General features: G+C 38.5%; 1 protein-coding gene across 1 annotated transcript in view; it reads left to right on the plus strand.

Moving 5' to 3' along the window:
• LOC126473245 (U3 small nucleolar RNA-associated protein 4 homolog) overlaps positions 1–17,925 on the plus strand; it is a 75,931-nt gene that overhangs the window by 30,132 nt on the left and 27,874 nt on the right. The window contains exons 8-9 of the mRNA XM_050100164.1: positions 4,074–4,144; positions 5,393–5,629. Of these exons, the coding sequence (XP_049956121.1) occupies positions 4,074–4,144; positions 5,393–5,629 (308 nt within the window). The remainder of the gene's footprint in view (positions 1–4,073; positions 4,145–5,392; positions 5,630–17,925) is intronic.

Genomic DNA, 17,925 nt, shown 5'->3' on the forward strand with positions numbered 1-17,925 from the left:
AGGGAGAGTTCCCACCTGCACAATTCAGAAAAACTGGTGCTGGTGGGGAGGATCCAGATGGCACAGGCTGTGAAGCAGTCATTGAAATGAAGGACATCCGGTTGGTCAGCGTGCACAGCAACAAGGTGGTCCACATGTTTCTTAACCACAGTTTGTCAGTGGCCATTCATGCGGGCAGACAGGTTGGTGGTGGTCATGCCCACATAGAATGCAGCACAGTGGTTGCAGCTCAGCTTCTAGATCACATGACTGGTTTCACAACCCCGGGCATGAGTCGCGCTTCGGTAGCTCAGATGGTAGAACACTTGCCCGCGAAAGGCAAAGGTCCCGAGTTCGAGTCTCGGTCGGGCACACAGTTTTAATCTGCCAGGACGTTTCAAATCAGCACACACTCCGCTGCAGAGTGAAAATCTCGTTCTATATTGAAGTTAGTATATGTCTGAACAGGCCCATCAGAATATTGTCAAATGTTTCTGCAATCAGTTCCACTGAGTCTTTCAGTGATATGCTAGTAAACAGGGAGGCCACATCAAAACTGATTGAAGAACTTCTCCGAGTTGTGGTTATGAAGAATAAACTTCTCCACATTAGAGCACAGTAATTTCTTGAAATAATTGGCTGCTTGCTTGAACTTTGCACCAGTGTTGCTGACAGTTGGTTATGGTGGCACACCCTCTTTGTGTGCTTTACATAGTCCATACAGTCTAGGTGGAACTGGCACTCTTAATTTTAGTTGTTTAATGACATTGTCAGGTATGTCTGTTGCCTTCAAGGGAGCACTTGTCTTCTTTTTCACTCTTCCCATAGGAACATATCCCATATGTCCTTGGTTTACATGAATCAGAAATTTATCATATACTGCCAATTTGGCATGTCATACATTTTCTAGACAATAAGAACATCACACGCACACCTGCTAAGATAGGAACTAAATCAGCCATTGCAGAGTACTGTCCAGATCTGAATCATACTATGATCTATGAAAAAATGAGGATTCTGGCCAAGATATTCACATATTCTTTCAACCTTATAAGAGATTCAATACAGATAAATATGTATGTGGTGCCTGTTCTTTCAGACATGTCCGAAAGAACAGGCACTATTGTAATCCTGCAGCCACTATGAATCAGGACACAAGAGAATTAAAGACATTAGCTGCCAGAGGGCATTGATTTAAATCAATGGGAAAAATTAAAAATTTGAACCAGACCAGGGTTTGAACCCGCATCTCCAGCTTACTAGGCAGATGCACCGATCAAGATGCCATCCGGACACAGTGGTCACTGCAACTATATGGACTATCCTACACCACCAACCATCTGACCCTAATTCTCAACATATCCGTGCACTACTGATATAGTGTCCCTTGCCCATTATCCTCATTACTTGTGGCATTTGGCCGTTTCCCTAAGTGTTCAAGCTCGATGTGCATCTGTGGTGAGGACAGCTAATGATCCCTGCAGTGCAGATGCACATTGAGCTTGATCACTTATGGGAATCAGCAAAATGCCACAAGTAATGAGGATAATGGGAAAGGGGCACAACATTGGTAGTGTTTGGATAAGTTGAAAATTTGGGTGTGTCGGGAGGTGTGCTAGGGTAGTCTGTGCAGTTGTTGCATCCATTGTGTCTGGAGGGCATAGTGATCAGTGCATCTACCTAGTAAGCAAGAGACCCAGGTTCATATCCCATTATGGCACACATTGTCAACCATCCCCTTTGATCTAAATCAGTGCCCACTGGCAGCTAACATTTTTAATTCCCTTGTGTCAACACAGATAAAAGTGGCAGAAAATCTCATGAATTGTGATGCTGAGTATCATCTGATCATAGCCCAGGATCCTGCACTAGAGTTCTGAAAAACACAGTGGTTGCAGCAGCAGAACCTGATAAAAAGAGAAACTGAGAATGGGGAGACAGGGAATGAGCCCAAATGGAGCAATCAGGTGCATCATACTGAGAACAGAATGCCAGATCATTGTCAGGTGTACCGGACCAAAAATGGAACATCAGCTCACTGCCAGCTGCACCAGATTGAAAACAGAACTCAACTCAATGCCAGGTGCACCAGGCTGAAAACGGAACATCTCAGGATGATTCTAGTGGGAACAGACAGCATATGGAGTGTCTAGAACTGACCGTGGTGGGAAGGCATTAGGTATAAATATTGAACACATTCAATTTGACCTGATGAAGACAACGAGTCAGATTGTTGAAATATTGTGCATGGATTACACTGATATCCAGCAGAACACCTGGCATTTCAAGATGTCTACAGATCACTGGAAAAGCCTGAAGAATTACAAATAAACATTTTTCTCGTACTGTGCAAACACAATACATTATTTATTCTGCCGTGATAGAAACATAACTTTCACATCTTAATTGATGGAACAGTTATGTTTGCTACATAGAGACTTCGAGGGATAAATTTGGCTCTGCAGTGTCCTACCAAATTAATATGAATTATGTATAAAAATGGAAAAGTTACAATTTCTGCCTTAATGTTTGTAAGAAGGTCTACAGATACAAAGTATATAAAGACTGAATAGTTATGAGGCAAGTTTCCAAGAATTAAAAACTCGATGTGGCCGAGCAGCTCTAGGCGTTTCAGTCTGGAACCGCGCGACCGCTACGTTCGCAGGTTCGAATCCTGCCTCGGGCATGGATGTGTGTGATGTCCTTAGGTTAGTTAGGTTTAAGTAGTTCTAAGTTCTAGGGGACTGATGACCTCAGATGTTGAGTCCCATAGTGCTCAGAGCCACTTGAAATCAAAAACTGAAAACATTCCATAGGTAGCTAAAGTGGGAGAGAGTTGAAAGCTAGCAGAAGTAAAAAGGAAGGTAAGATATTCACGGTTTAGACACAATGTGTATTTCTTTAAATGTCCTTTCCTATTTGCTCCAGCTCGCAAGACAGCCAAGTATATGTATGTCTTTAAGTTTTGTATATTGCAGTGAGTCTTTTCTTATTTGCTCCAGTATGCAAAATGGCCATTTATGGATTTCTACATTTCAATAATATTTAAAAAAGGATAGATTGATACTCACTGTAAAGACAACCTGTCGGGTTGCAGACAGACACAATGAAAAGACAGTTACACATTATAGCTTCTGGTGAAAGTGTTCTTCAGCAAAGAAAACACACTCTTATTCACATAAACACACACACCTAATGCACATATGACTGTTATCAGCAGCAGCTCTGACCGGAATCCAACTGTCACGTGAATAGGAATCTGGGGTGAGGCAGGGAAGGGGGAGGGATAGCAGGGTATGGGTCGGGGGGAGAGAAGAGTGCTGTTTTGTGGGGCATGCTGGGACTAGGTGGTCACTTAACAAAACTGCCAGTTGTAGTGGCAGAAGCTGTGGGATGTGTGTGTGTGTGTGGGGGGGGGGGGGGGGGTGAAGGGGGATAAAATGGGAAACGGGAAACAAAAGGAGCAGGGAAGTGAAATGGATGGGCAGGTGCATTGGCAGGGGACAAAACACAATGAGGGTGAGTAGATGTGGAAAGGGATGGAGGTAATAGGACAGAAAGGGTGGAAACTGTTAGGTGGAGGGTGTGGGAAAAGTAAATTACTGTAGTTTGAGGCAGGGATAATTTTGGGAGCAGAGAGTGTATGTATTGTAAAGATACTCCCATCTGCAGAGTTCAGAAAAGCTGGTGGTGGAGGGGAGAATCCAGATGGCCTGTGTTGTGAAGCAGCCATTGAAATCAAGTATGTTATTTTCATCTGCATTTTGTGTCACAGAGTGAGGTCCTCCCGGTGGCCAGACTGTGTGGGAGTCGTGTGCATGAGGTGAGCTAGCTTGTGTGTTGGGGGGGGGGGGGGGGGGCCTCGCACGCGCGCGCATGGGGGTGTGTGCGCGTGTTTTCTTTGCTGAAGAAGGGTTTGACTGAAAGCTGTAATTTGTAACTGTGTTTTCATTGTGTCTGCAACTCAGTGAGTAGCAATCTGTTTTTCCTAATATTGTTGGTATTCAAACCTGGTGTTACTATTGTTTGATTTTAAACCTCTGCAATATTTTGTGTTTATTTTTTACTGTGACCGTTTTTCTTCCACTCTACAGGTTTAGATGGTTATTTGGCAATTAGCAGTTATCCTCCAAAGGTCCTGGTAAAATATCCTCCCCTCCTTCAGGTATGTCCAGCCTTACTGCTATCTTCAGTATTTAAGGAAATATTGATGTAATGGTAACACAGTGAAAAACTGACTGAATAAAATAATTTGTTAAGTTTTAAACCCTTTTATAACTCAAATTTCTCATCTTCTGTACTATAACAATGCTGATGTAGTTCTACCTGCAATTCCATTTGTAACATATTTGTTGTGGCATGTCAGTAATTCCAAGAAATTCCAAACTGAATTAAAACAGTATCATTTAAAATAATTTTAAAGTTTTTTTCAGTATATTTATTCTGAAATAGGAAATTCCAGTTAGTGCTTCAGGATGTAATATTCATAGCAACACATGCCTCCACTGCACACATAAATACAGTTTGTTCAAGACATCCCGAATGAGTATTCACTTGCGATGTAGAGTAGAGGAAGTGAACTGTGCCTACCGAAGCCCTACCCAATTACAGCTGCTGTAGAATGGTGGTACTGGGGTATAGGGGGGAGGAACTAACTAACTAACTGCATTTTCCTCCACCAGCACAACAGTTGCTTCATAGTGGCTACTGCACACACAAGTACTGAGGTACTGTATTTTTAGATCACCACTGTAGGAAACAACCAAACGTAAATGGCAGAATTCCTCCACCACTTTGTGGAAAACTACATACAATAATATTTTGTTCTGTGGAAGGAAAGAATGCGGGCATTAAGGACTTGAATGGAACCTACCTTGTAGGTCACCACAACTGACTGAATGCATTTGTTAAATACACAAATTTGCATGACCAGTCTTGGTTCTTTTGTATCAGCTCATTAGATATTTTAAGGTGGAGAGCAAAGATGAATCTGTTGTAAATCTGTCGCCCAGTGTAATTGAAGTGATAGATTATGATGAAACTTTTCACAGGGTAAGGACACAGTTTGATGTCAAGAAACAGTCACATATTAAATAAAATGCCTTGTAAAATAGTTCCAAATAGTCTTATTACTATTGTGTCTAGTTAGTGTGCTTGTTTGATAAATTTTCGGTTTTCTAAACTGTGAAACCAATAGAGTTTGTGTGTATATATTTAGTTTCTTCTTGTCATTTTCTTTGTACAATGACACAATAATCCTCTTAAGGTGTATTACTTCAGGATTTCTTCAAAAACAAGTTTTTAAATAAACATTAACTTCAGATGTAGTAACCATATAAATTAGTAGTATTCAAATGATGGCTCTTAAATTTTTGTTAATGGTAATGTTTTATTTTGGGTATTATGTTTCCAGGGACGGAGTGTTGTGGTTGCACATGAGGCATGCTGTATTTTGTTAAGACATCACAACTTTGTAGAAGTGTGGCGCCTAGGTGAAGAAAGGGACGGTATCATGTCACAACCGGCCACACGACTGCTGACCCTTAACAGTCGAGGTGCAGAAGCAGTCACAGCAGCAACCATCAGCGGTGACAGCCAGTGGTTAGCTTATTCTACATGTAGTTGCTTGCGGCTCTTCAGTTTTCATGTGGTATTGACATTTAATCTTTCTTTTTATTTAGTTTTAATTTCATATAAAACTAATACATATGTGGTGACGTAAGCTTGACAGCAGTTCTTTTCATAGACAGTCAAGTGCTTTACAGAAAACCATTTTCAAGTAAAATGAAACTGTACAAAATGAATGTTCCTGTGACAAAGACATAGATTGTGGTTATTTAGAAGCTGAACCACAACAAAAAGGCCAAATGTGAACAGGACTCTCGTGCTGAGGGTTCCATACAAACTTAATTATTTACACTGATGGTAAAGCACAACACTAATAAAGAGTTGTACGACATAAACGAAATTTATTGTGCATCTGAAAGGTGATGTTTATTCAGTTCTCATGCCAGTTGCATATGGGGTGGTGCTAGTAGCGCCACTATGAGGATGCAAATCAGGTTTACTTTAAATACACACTGTAACTGTTGTAAGCATTAGTTTAGCTTTGAGATTGGACGTGGTGAGTTGATGTTAGGCAAGAAACACTTTAAGGGGGGTAAGATGTCAAACGGGCGGACTTTGAGCAGGAGAGGCACCACAAGACATTTTAATTTCCAGTATCTATACTTTTACAAATAAATTCATACAACTTTGTCAGCATGGCCAGGAAGGATTCACAATTCACACTCATGGCAGTGGAAGTTCAAAAACGTAGCAAAATAATTTTTTCTACATGTGAAATTTCATCATTTTTTCACTTATTATTGGCTGCATTTGTTGCTATAGGCACACTTTTCTTCATAAGTAAGAGAGATTTTCGATAAATTTTGCACAGCATACAAACCATTCTTACAGGTGTATGAAACTCTAGAATTTATTTAATTTATGAAAAAATAAATGGGCTGTTACATTTTGAACTTCACCTTTTGAAAAAACCCAAATTTTATAGTGAATTATCTCATTTTTTACCACAGTTTTTAATAGATTTGGAAAATTCTTGAATTTTGCATTAATGAGTTTGTGTTTAATAAGCTTACCAAGTTTGAAAGTAATACGATATTTATTTTGGATGTTACATGTACCTAAGTACAGAAATTTGTGTTTTGCGGAAAATGGCTGTTAAAGTTCTTTTAGAACTGTCCAGCACCATAAGCAGGTTCTTTTTCATTTTCTAAATCAGTTTTCTTCCTTTACACATTCCTCTGACACACACTACTTGATTTTATCACCCCCGAAAATGATTTATCTGCTTTCACAACATGCTCTCTGTCTATTGCATACAAAGCTTTGATGCAGTTCACTCCAGGCTTAATTTCCATTTTCTCTAAAATATATTTCCTGCTTTGCGCACCATCATTAAAAAATGAAACTGCATCATAAACACCAATAACAAATGCATTTCCCACAAAAATGGTTTTTGGTAGTCTTTGTCATACACATTGGTTAAAACTTTTATTTGGGTTTTATGTACTGCCATGAAGACATTTCTTCAATAAGTTTTCATTTGCAAGGTCCCGGAATATAGGTCCATCACATCAGTTGGTAGAGAATTCCTGTGATGATATTCTTCACTTACATATGACAGAAGAATGCTGTGCAAAGAGGTGTGGCGCTTCATCTTGATACACTTAAGACCAAATAAGGTGCCTTATAATCTCTCAAATATATATGTTTTATACAAAAAAACTGTTCAGGAAAATGTGCACAACAAAATAGGCATATTTTTGAAAAATTGCATTTTTAAAAATTTTTGACACCCTATCCCCTTGAGGGGGCAAAGACGCCATCATCAGCACCTTACTGAGTTTGAATGAGGTCGTGCTATGAGAAGCTGGATGTTCATTCTGCGATATTGCTAAAGACTTCGCTGGTATGTAGCCACTGTACATGACCTGACAGAAGTGGTGACAAGAAAGTAACATCACAAGAAAACTGGGAGCCAGATGGCCACATGGCAATACTGAGAAGCAAGACCATCGTGTTCTGTGTATGGCTCTGGCACATTGTACTGCATCTGCAACAGCAATTTGAGCAGCAGATAGCATCACTGTGATACAGTGAACTATTGCAAATCGGTTGCTTCAAGGAAAGCTCTCAGCCAAGTGTCCTGTAGCATTCATTCCACTGAACCCAAACCAACACCATTTGTGGTGTCAGTAGTGTCAAGCGAGAGCTCGTTGGAGGGCAGAGTGGAGGTCTGTTGTATTTTCTGATGAAAGGTGGTTCTGTCTTGGTGCTAGTGATGGCCCATGTGTTGGTTAAGAGGAGGCCAGTTGAGGGCCTGCAACCATTCTGTCTGCGTGCTACACACATTGGACCCACATGTGGAGTTAGGGTCTGGGGTGTGATTTCGTATAACAGCAGGAGCACTCTCGTGTTTATCCAATGCACACTGACTGCAAATTTTCATATCAGTCTGGTTATTTGATCTGTTGTGCTGCCATTTGTGAGCAGCATTCCAAGGGGTGTTTTCCAACACGATAACACTCATCCACACACTACAATTGCTACCCAACAATCTGTTGTGCTACTGTTTGTGAATAACATTCAAGGGGGTTTTTCCAAGAGGATAACACGCACCTAGATACCACTGTTGCAAACCAACATGCTCTACTGAGCGTCGACATGTTGCCTTGGCACGCTTGATCACCAGATCTGTCTCCAGTTGAGTACATATAGGATATTATCGGATGACCACTCCACTGTCATCTACAAACGGCATTAATTGTTCCTGTATTGACAAACCAAATGCAACAGTTATGGAACTCCATCCCACAAACTAACATCCGGCAGCTGTGAAACACAATGCAAGCACATTTGGATGCTTGCGATCAAAATTATTGGCAGTTACACCAGTTATTAATGTACCAGCATGTCACATTTGCAATGCACTTATGTTAACGTGAGGTCTTGCACTGTTAGTCACTTAACTATGTTACCTCCCAAACATATTCCTGATGTCTCATTACTGTACATTTATTATTTTGTGGTGTTTTATTGTGAGTGTATACAGATAGTTCATCTGTGCTGGGGCTTGAGAATCTCAATAATTTTTGGTTGTTATTCATATTGATACTGGCAAGATATCAGTCCCAAGAATTGCAAGAAGATGTCAACATCTCTACAGTAGTCCCTGAGATTAGACTGGATATACAAAAAGAAGCAAGCAAGAGACTTCAGTTTATATATCAAGAGAGAAAGAGAGAGAGAAGATTTATTAAAATATTTTTATTTTCTTAGGAAAGCATGACTAAAGCTCACATTTTACGTTTCCCTGCAGAAATATTTTTCTATAATGATTTTGATGGATGTAGAATGCAATGTAAGTTCTAACGGCAAAAAGATATTTTTATGGATATAATTACAGTTTAACCAATTACAGATTTTTTCATTTACATGTAGTGTAAAACACTGCTTCTTGTCAAATTTCATGACTCAAGGTCAACAGGAAGCGCCCTTTAGGATTTGATGAGTAAGCTTGTGAATATCAAAAAATGTCGCAAATATAGAAAAATCTTTTAATTGCATTGACGTCAAAGTTTAAATGTTTTACTCCATCAAAGGATTGTAGTTCTTAGTAAGTGACATAAATTTGAATTTATTTACTGACCTGTTCCTGAGAAAAGGGGTCTTAACAGTGGAACAGACAGGCGGACAACAAAGTGATCGTATAAGGGTTCCATTATTGACTGAGGTGCGGAACTGTAATAGTATTTTAATTGTGTAACAAGTTACATATTTCAAATGCTTACACCATGAAATCAAATACAGATCAAAGGCTGAAATAGAGAAAAAACTGATGGCTTTTTGATTACTGTACTTACCCCACTATAAGATTAGGCATTTTCATGAATTCATCATTTGAAAAATACAGGGTCGTTTCACACTCACAGTCAAAGCTTTGGTTGTTGAGGTTAATGTTTTTGTGTTGTGTAATGGCTTAATATAGGGGTTGTCATTCATTCGCAGGTGAAGCTTTAGTAAGCAATGAAATACAGATGGCACCTAACTGATTTGCTTCTATCAGCCAATCACAGAACAGAATGCATGACTCATCAGCCAGTCATATTGTAGAACATTACGCATGCAGCACAAATAATATAAGGATAACTTATATCTCATATTGAAGGTATTTCAAATGTGTGTCTGCAACTACAAGAAAAATGCATATTTTGTCACCAAACGTGTTTTGTTTTATTGAAATAAAACATAGTCCGCAGTTTCTAATGAAAGATATTTATGATGTGGCTTTCTTTGTAGATCGAAAAACAGCTCATTATTGAAGATATCGGTTTTTCTTATAGTATTTTGTGTCTGATTTTCACTCACATCAGGAAACGCCATCTGCTTGCATGTTTCGAGGTATTCCTTCATTTGGCACTGTTGATTCCAGTGTAATTGCACATTGATTTGTAGAACTTTCCATTACTTGGGGTGAAACATAACAAAATGCAGCACCACAAAGAAATGTGGGAGAGGCTGGAATCAACTGTGCCACACAAAGGAATACCTCAAAACTGTGCAAGCAGATGGTGTTTTTTCCTGTGTGTGAAAATTGGACATAAAATACTGTAAATAAAGTTAACATCTTTTGTAATGAACTGCTTTTTGATATAGAAAGCAAGCCATATTGTAAATATCTTTCATTACACACCACTCATTATGTTTTATTTCAATAAAATGCATTTGTGTACAAAATATGCAATTTCTTACAGTTTGCAAAGACTGATTTAAAATACTTTCAGTATGTACTGTATTTACTCGAATCTAAGTTGCACCTGAAAAATGAGACTCGAGATCAAGGAAAAAAATTTTTCCCGAATCTAAGCCGCACCTGAAATTTGAGATACGAAATTCAAGGAGAGAGAAAAGTTTTAGGCCGCACCTCCAAATCGAAACAAAGTTGGTCCATTGTAATATGAGAGACAATTTAGGTCGAATGAATGACGATACAGCTACAGTAGTTTGGTTCGAGTCGTAAGCTTAGCAGTTAAGCTTTACCAGGTAGCCATTGCTATGCGTCAGGCGCTCCGTCCGTATTTATACGGGTACCCTTCCTTTTTCACGTGCTTCGTCTGGGCTGAATTGATTGCTTATTTTTCTTTGATATGATAAGTGCCGTTACTTTGTTATAGGTGTTTACGTCACTCTAAGCTGAAATAGCATTATTGTACTCTGTCACGCATTGTTTGTCGCATTCTGATAATGAGTGTTTACAACCTGTCGCCGCTCGCGGCATGGCTTGCTTTTGTACGCGCTACTGCCGCTTCCAATTGAAAAATAAATAAATAAATAAATCAAATCGTCTCATTAGCGAAACAATGGCAAGAGACTGCAATGTGTTGTTACTTACACTGCTGCTTTCTTTGATAATGATCAACAAGAACCAAATAATAGACTGCGTGTGATAGAAGATGTTGTGAAGGAGAGTTTAGTGAAAATTTTTCTCCGTTTGAATATCTTTGCAGATGCCTCTTTAGTACATTACCTTCTGCACAGAAATTAGAGTCATCTTAGATTTAAAAATCTAGTCAGTTGTCGTGCTTCATTTCTGACTGTATCTCTAATCGGCGTAGGAATAATACTAATATAAACATGGCATGATATGTATATTCTTCCGCGATTGCTGTTGTCTCACTCTAGTTTCGTAGTTTATTATGCAGACCGGATTTAAATGAAGTAGCAGCAAACACGAAAGAATACATGGCAAAATTTTTATATTCGTGTTATTCTTATGATGAAGAGAATACTGCATGTGATTCACAATTCATAAAAGTTCCTATTAGCAACCATCTCTTGTCACAGGTAGGAAAAAATTCAGAACGTAGAGTTGGCCATATTGACAAACATCCCAAACAGTCTTGCCACTCGGATTTTCGTAGTACATTGAAAGGCTGCTACATTCGAAGATGAACAATACGGAATTTGTATTTACTTCATTGGATAGTGTATGAAAATGCAGTGGTCGAAACTCGGGGCGGAGGAAAAAGCTCGTCTTCCACCTTCTTTCTTTTTTTTTTTAATTTATTTACTGACGCAGAGGTTTTGGCGCCAGTATTTATCTTTGTGCCTGCAAAGCATGCCTGTGTAGCGCAACATATATTCGACGGAAAAAGTTACTTGTGGCGGCACCTACTAACATTTTACAGAACTTCCACTTACTTTGCACTCGATTCTAAGCCGCAGGCGGTTTTTTGGATTTCAAAAACGGGAAAAAAAGCGCGGGTTAGATTCGGGTAAAGACGGTATATAACCACTATGGACAATGTTGTCAAACAAATCAAGTTAATGCCTCAGATTAATATATAAACAGCATTGCGAAAAAGAAAGCTATGCCTTCACAAATTGTGATTAGGCAGAAACCTTACAGCACAGCTCTCAGGCAGCAATGGCATTTATAATTTTGGTTGTTGAAAATATTTGGCCGCTTATTTCCGAATGTGTCACGATTTCCATCGCTCATGTGTGTGTCACGGAAAACCTAAGTCAGGATGGCTGGACGTGGGTTTGAACTGTAATCCACCCGAATGCGAGTCCAGTGTGCTAACCACTGCGCCACCTGGCTCGATGACCGATTAAGGGAGGAGTGTCACTACGGAAGAAATGCCATTATGCTTACAAATTAAGATAGTGATACCGGTGGTGGTGGTGGTGGTGGTGGTGGTGGTGGTGGTGATTAAAAATATTTATACCACAAAGATAATAAGCAAAATAAAAGTGAAAATAAAAATTAAGGTAAACAATTTCTTGTTGTTTATTTCATTTGTCCTTTAATTATCAAAATGTAGACAACCAGTAAATGTCATAAGTTGAGAATAGATATAATGTTAATTTATTAAGGGAGATATTTTGTATCAGTAAAACTGTTCATAAATTTGATTAGTCAGGATAATCTTTTTGTCAGATAAATTTGGTATTTCTGTAGAATATTGGGAAGATACGTACACAAAGAAATTTTTGGAGTTATATTGGAATAACAGCAGTCTTGTAAAGCAGTATGACATGAACAGTGAATCTGGACCATAGTTAATATTTATTTGTTCTGCTAACCAGTTTCAAACAAACATGACAGTATAATTTCTTGGACTGTCCTGACAATTCATTGTCATCACATAGAACAGGTTGTACTGCTGGTGGCCCGCATCTTCCTAACACAATATTTCACAATTGTAACTTGGCATCTTCATCAGGTGTTTCCTGATGAACATGATTAGTTACGACATCGAAATATCATGTTGGGAAGATATGAATCACCAACAGTACACTCGATTCTAAGAGATGAAAACATGACCACCTTCAGACCAGTAACTCTGATATTAACAAAATGGGGCTAGTATGATTTAGTTAATCAACATACAAACTAACGTACAGTGACGTAGTTACAAGATAAAATATGTGTATACCCTTGGTGATGTGTGGAGTTGGTACATAAAGCTGCTGTATGTACCACAAGGTACCAGTCAGCTGCTGACTAGCATGTAGATGCTAGGGGTGAAAGGGGAAAGCTCCACCCACCATTTCAAATGTGATTGGTAGATTAAACTAGTGAGAGAAAAAATAATGAGATAACATTTGTACTACAGAAAAGAATTAAAATTAAAAACTTAAAAGGCAATGGTAGTGGTTAGAATCTCTGAGTGCATTAGGTAGAACTGTTACTTGTGTACATCATGTCACAGAGTGTAACATAAGCTATACAAACTGTCTTGAAAAGATACAGTATGATGCCAGTGGTTGCTGTAAGTATGCATGTTTGCTATTTTTGCTGTCGCATGAGTAACACATCTCACAGGCCAGTCAGTAGAATGAAGTATGGTCTGCCTCCTGCTCCGCATTGTACGAGGTTTAATTTCAAAACATCTATATGCGCTTACAGTCAAGCAGTTAATTAGAAATTGTTAAAGAAAATTAAAAATATCTTTTTAAGTTTAAAATAAAATCATTACTTGCCATTAGTGACACTGTTAGTTAGGTTCATTTGCAAGCATTCAAAACTCACATGAAAAGTAAAGGGATGAAGATGAGGGTCACTTTAAGGTCTAAAAACATAACATTAATACTTGGTTTTAAACAGAAACATATGCATTAGCATCTGTATTTTAAAAATAAAAATAAACTCTCATATAAAACACCTCATAGTAAAATATAGCTTTATAGTCACCATAAAATCTGGCTCCAAAACTTGTAGAATGAGTAGATTGATTTCAAAGAAAAACATATTAGTGATGTTTTTGATGATTTATTGCAGTGTGTGCTTACTGCTCTTCTGTTTTAACTCTTTTATTCCTGATGCTCAGTTTTGTATGTTATTGCAATTGAAGACTTACTGCAATATAGTTGTACCTAAATATTTATATGCACATCATAGTATCTTTTTACTAAGAAGTACTTTTTACATGATTTTATTATTATTTTTCAAATATAGCTACTACTACATAACTGCTTATTAATAAAAAATATTAATGTTATGTTTTCAGTCCTTGCAGTGACATCTCAGTTTCCTAGTGCTTAGTTCTGATGTACTTTTAATGCTACTTGCCTAATAAACTGTGGGACTACCAGCAGCTCTGATTTTGTAGTATTATTTTGGATTGCAGACAACCACAGCCAAATGACCATGTTTTTATAAGAATTTCTAAGAAGACAAGAAACACAGCTCTGGCAGTAGAAAGTTTTTTTTATTAAAACCACAACTGGTTTCACGCCAGATTAGGTGCGTCCTCAGGTGATTTTTGTTTACAACATTGTTGTATGTTGTTCTGAGGCCTTTCCCTGTCCTTCGTGTCTTTGATAAATGAAAACCTGCCAGAAGTGTTTGCAAATTAATAGAAAGAAATGTCCCATATTATCAGCTAGATTTGATGTGGACACGGCCATAAGGCTAGCTTTAATTTATCAGTGATATGAAGGATCGGGAGAGGCTTCAGACAGCATAAAATAATGTTGTAGACAAAATTATGAAAAAGATACATTGTTACTTACCATGAAGTGGAAATGTTGAGTTTGGCCCAAAGCTTACTTGTTTAACAATCTTTAGTTGTTCCTGTCTGCGACTCAACATTTCCATTGTATAGTAAGTAGCAATTGATCCTTTTAATAGTATTGTCATTATTCCATCCTTGATTTTCCATTATTTGTTGTTGTTGACAAAATTTGTATCCCCTGAGTGTGTGCCTAAATTGGCGTGGTTTTAATAGAAAACTTTCTACAGCCCGAGTGGCATTTTTATTCTTCTTGTAAAAAAAAAAAAAAAAAAAAAAAAACAGGATTTTAATTTAATAAATATTTTTAAATTTCATTCATGATTTGTAATCAATTGACTGTCTTTAAGTGTGTGGAGGTATTTCATAAACTTCACATAATGCTGAGCATAAGGTGGACCATGCTTCATCCTGCTGGCTGGCCTGCAAGGTATGTTACCGCTGGGACAGCATGAATAGTGAGCAAGCATCCCTGTGGCAACTGGTTGGCGCCCTAATGTATGTATCTCTGCTTGGTTGCTTGTATCACCTGTGTTACATTCTGTGGAAAGTTGTACACAATGTGAGAGTTGTATCTAGTGCACACAGAGGACAGTTGCTTTAAATTCTAACCACTATTGTTGACTTTTGAAGTTTTTAATCTCCTTTTAAGTATTTTAAATATTGTTGTGGATTATAATCAATATTCTATGATGCCTGCATATACAGTGTGAGGTCTCTTTCTATTCTACACATGTTATTCAGTAATTTGTACCCTACCAATCTTCTGGAACTTAGGATGAGCTTTTCTCTTATAACCTCTAGCATCTACATGCTAGTCAGCAATTGTTGACTGGTACCTTGCAGAACCAACAGCAGCTCCAGGTCCTGGCTTCACATGTGACCAAGGGTGTATATGTATTTTATCTAGTAACTGTGTTGCTGGATGTTAGTTTGCATGTTGCTTATCTGTATCATACTTGGTCAATTTTGTTGATTTCATCGTTAGTGGTCTCAAGATGGTCATGTTTGTTTGAAACCATCTAGACTCACTGTTTTTGTTATACATGAAGAAATGCTGCTAAAATTCCATAATGGTATAGCTAGCTTTGCTGTATGGTAGTGAAAGCTTGGTTCTAAGGAAAAAAGAGATACAGTTTAATGAGTTGACAAAATAGCAGAAATTAAGTTATTCATGTGGAATTAAAAATTCAAAATATTTTCACATCGTAACCAGGCTCAAATCCACATTTGAAAGCAGGGTCATCAGTGTAACACGCTCAGCGCTGAATGCACCTTTATTATGAGCACCAACATACAGCCAGATTAAACGGACTTCGTGGGCAGTGTGTGCAGCTATTCATACAAACATTGAGTATTTGAGAATGTATGAACATCAAAAACATAAGAAATTTCAAGAACCTCGCAGAAATGATAAATACATCTACATCTATACTCAGCAATCCACATTACAGTTGTGGTGGAGGGTATGCTCCACCACTACTAGTCCTTTCCTTTCATGTTCAACTAACAAATAGAACAAGGGAAAAATTATTGCCTGTATGCCTCGGTATGAGCCCTTATTTCTTGTATCTTATATTTATGGTCCTTGCATGCAATGTTCGTTGGAGGCGACAGAATTGTTCCGCAGTCAGCTTCAAATGCTGGACCTCTTAAGTTTTCTCAATCTTCAAAAAGAATGTCTCATTCCCACCAGGGATTCCCATTTGAGTTCCCAAAGCATCTCCGCAAAACTTTTGCATTGTTCAAACCTACCATAACAACAGTCCTATCACGGTATCACACTTCCCTGGAGCACTCCTAACTATATCCTGTCTCTGAACTTATTTCATATGGTCGTATCTTCCTTAACAACCTGCAATGCGGCACCATGTCAAACACTTCCCAGAAATTGAGAAGAATGGAATCTCTCTGTGTGCCCTTTAACCATAGTTCACAGTATATAATGTGAGAAAAGAGCAGGCTGAGTTTCACATGAATGATGCTTTCTTAAACCTTGCTGATTCGTGGACATAAGACTCTCAGTCTCAAGAAAATTTATTATATTTGAACTGAGAATATGTTACAGGCTTCTGGATCAAACCGATATTAGGGTTATTGGTCTGCAATTTTGCGAATCTTTTCTTTTGCCCTTCTTATACAAAGGAGTCACCTGCGCTTTTTTCCAGTCATTTGGGATGTTGTGCTGGGTAAGAGATTCATGATAAATGTGAACTAAGTAAGCTGCCAATGCCATAGAGGGCTCTCTGAAAAACACAATGGGGATTCCGTCCAGACCTGATACTTCACTTGTTTTCAACTCCTGCAATTGTCTCTCTACACTAGAGATGCTTATCAGTATGTCACCCATATGGGAGTCTGTCTGATGGTCAAACGACAGTATGTTTGTACGATTCTCTTGTGTGAACGATTTCTTGAACGTGAAATTTAAAACTTCAGCTCATTTTGCGATCTTCAACTGCCACACCAGACTGATCGACAAGTCGCTGGATGGAAGCCCTAGACCCTCTTAGTGATTTTACATAGGACCAGAATTTTCTCGGGTTCTCTGCCAGAACTTTAGCTAAGATATGACATCAGTAGTAGTTGCATGCTTTGCGAATAGATCTTTTCACAGATTCACAAATCTTTACTAACTTTTACCTTTTGTTATTTGTCCGTTCTCTTTTGAACTGAGGGTGCAAAGGCCTCTGCTTCCTTAGCGGTTTCTGACTCTCATTATTAAATCATGGTGCGTCTTTTCTGTACCTAATCCACTTACTAGGCACATAATTCTCTAGACCCCAATAACTTGAAACTTCCTGGCAGATTAAAACTTTGTGCCAGACTGATACTCGAACTCGGGATTTTACATAGGACCAGAATTTTCTCGGGTTCTCTGCCAGAACTTTAGCTAAGATATGACATCAGTAGTAGTTGCATGCTTTGCGAATAGATCTTTTCACAGATTCACAAATCTTTACTAACTTTTACCTTTTGTTATTTGTCCGTTCTCTTTTGAACTGAGGGTGCAAAGGCCTCTGCTTCCTTAGCGGTTTCTGACTCTCATTATTAAATCATGGTGCGTCTTTTCTGTACCTAATCCACTTACTAGGCACATAATTCTCTAGACCCCAATAACTTGAAACTTCCTGGCAGATTAAAACTTTGTGCCAGACTGATACTCGAACTCGGGACCTTTGCCTTTCGCAGGCAAAAGGCGTGTGAAAGGCAAAGGTCCCGAGTTTGAGTCTCGGTCCAGCACACAGTTTTAATCTGCCAGGAAGTTTCATATCAGCGCACACTCTGCTGCAGAGTGAAAATCTCATTCTGGAAACATCCCCTCAGCTGTGGCTAAGCCGTGTTTCTGCAATATCCTTTC

The sequence above is a fragment of the Schistocerca serialis genome, chromosome 4 (assembly GCF_023864345.2).
Source record: "Schistocerca serialis cubense isolate TAMUIC-IGC-003099 chromosome 4, iqSchSeri2.2, whole genome shotgun sequence".
Classification (NCBI taxonomy): Eukaryota; Metazoa; Arthropoda; class Insecta; order Orthoptera; family Acrididae; genus Schistocerca; species Schistocerca serialis.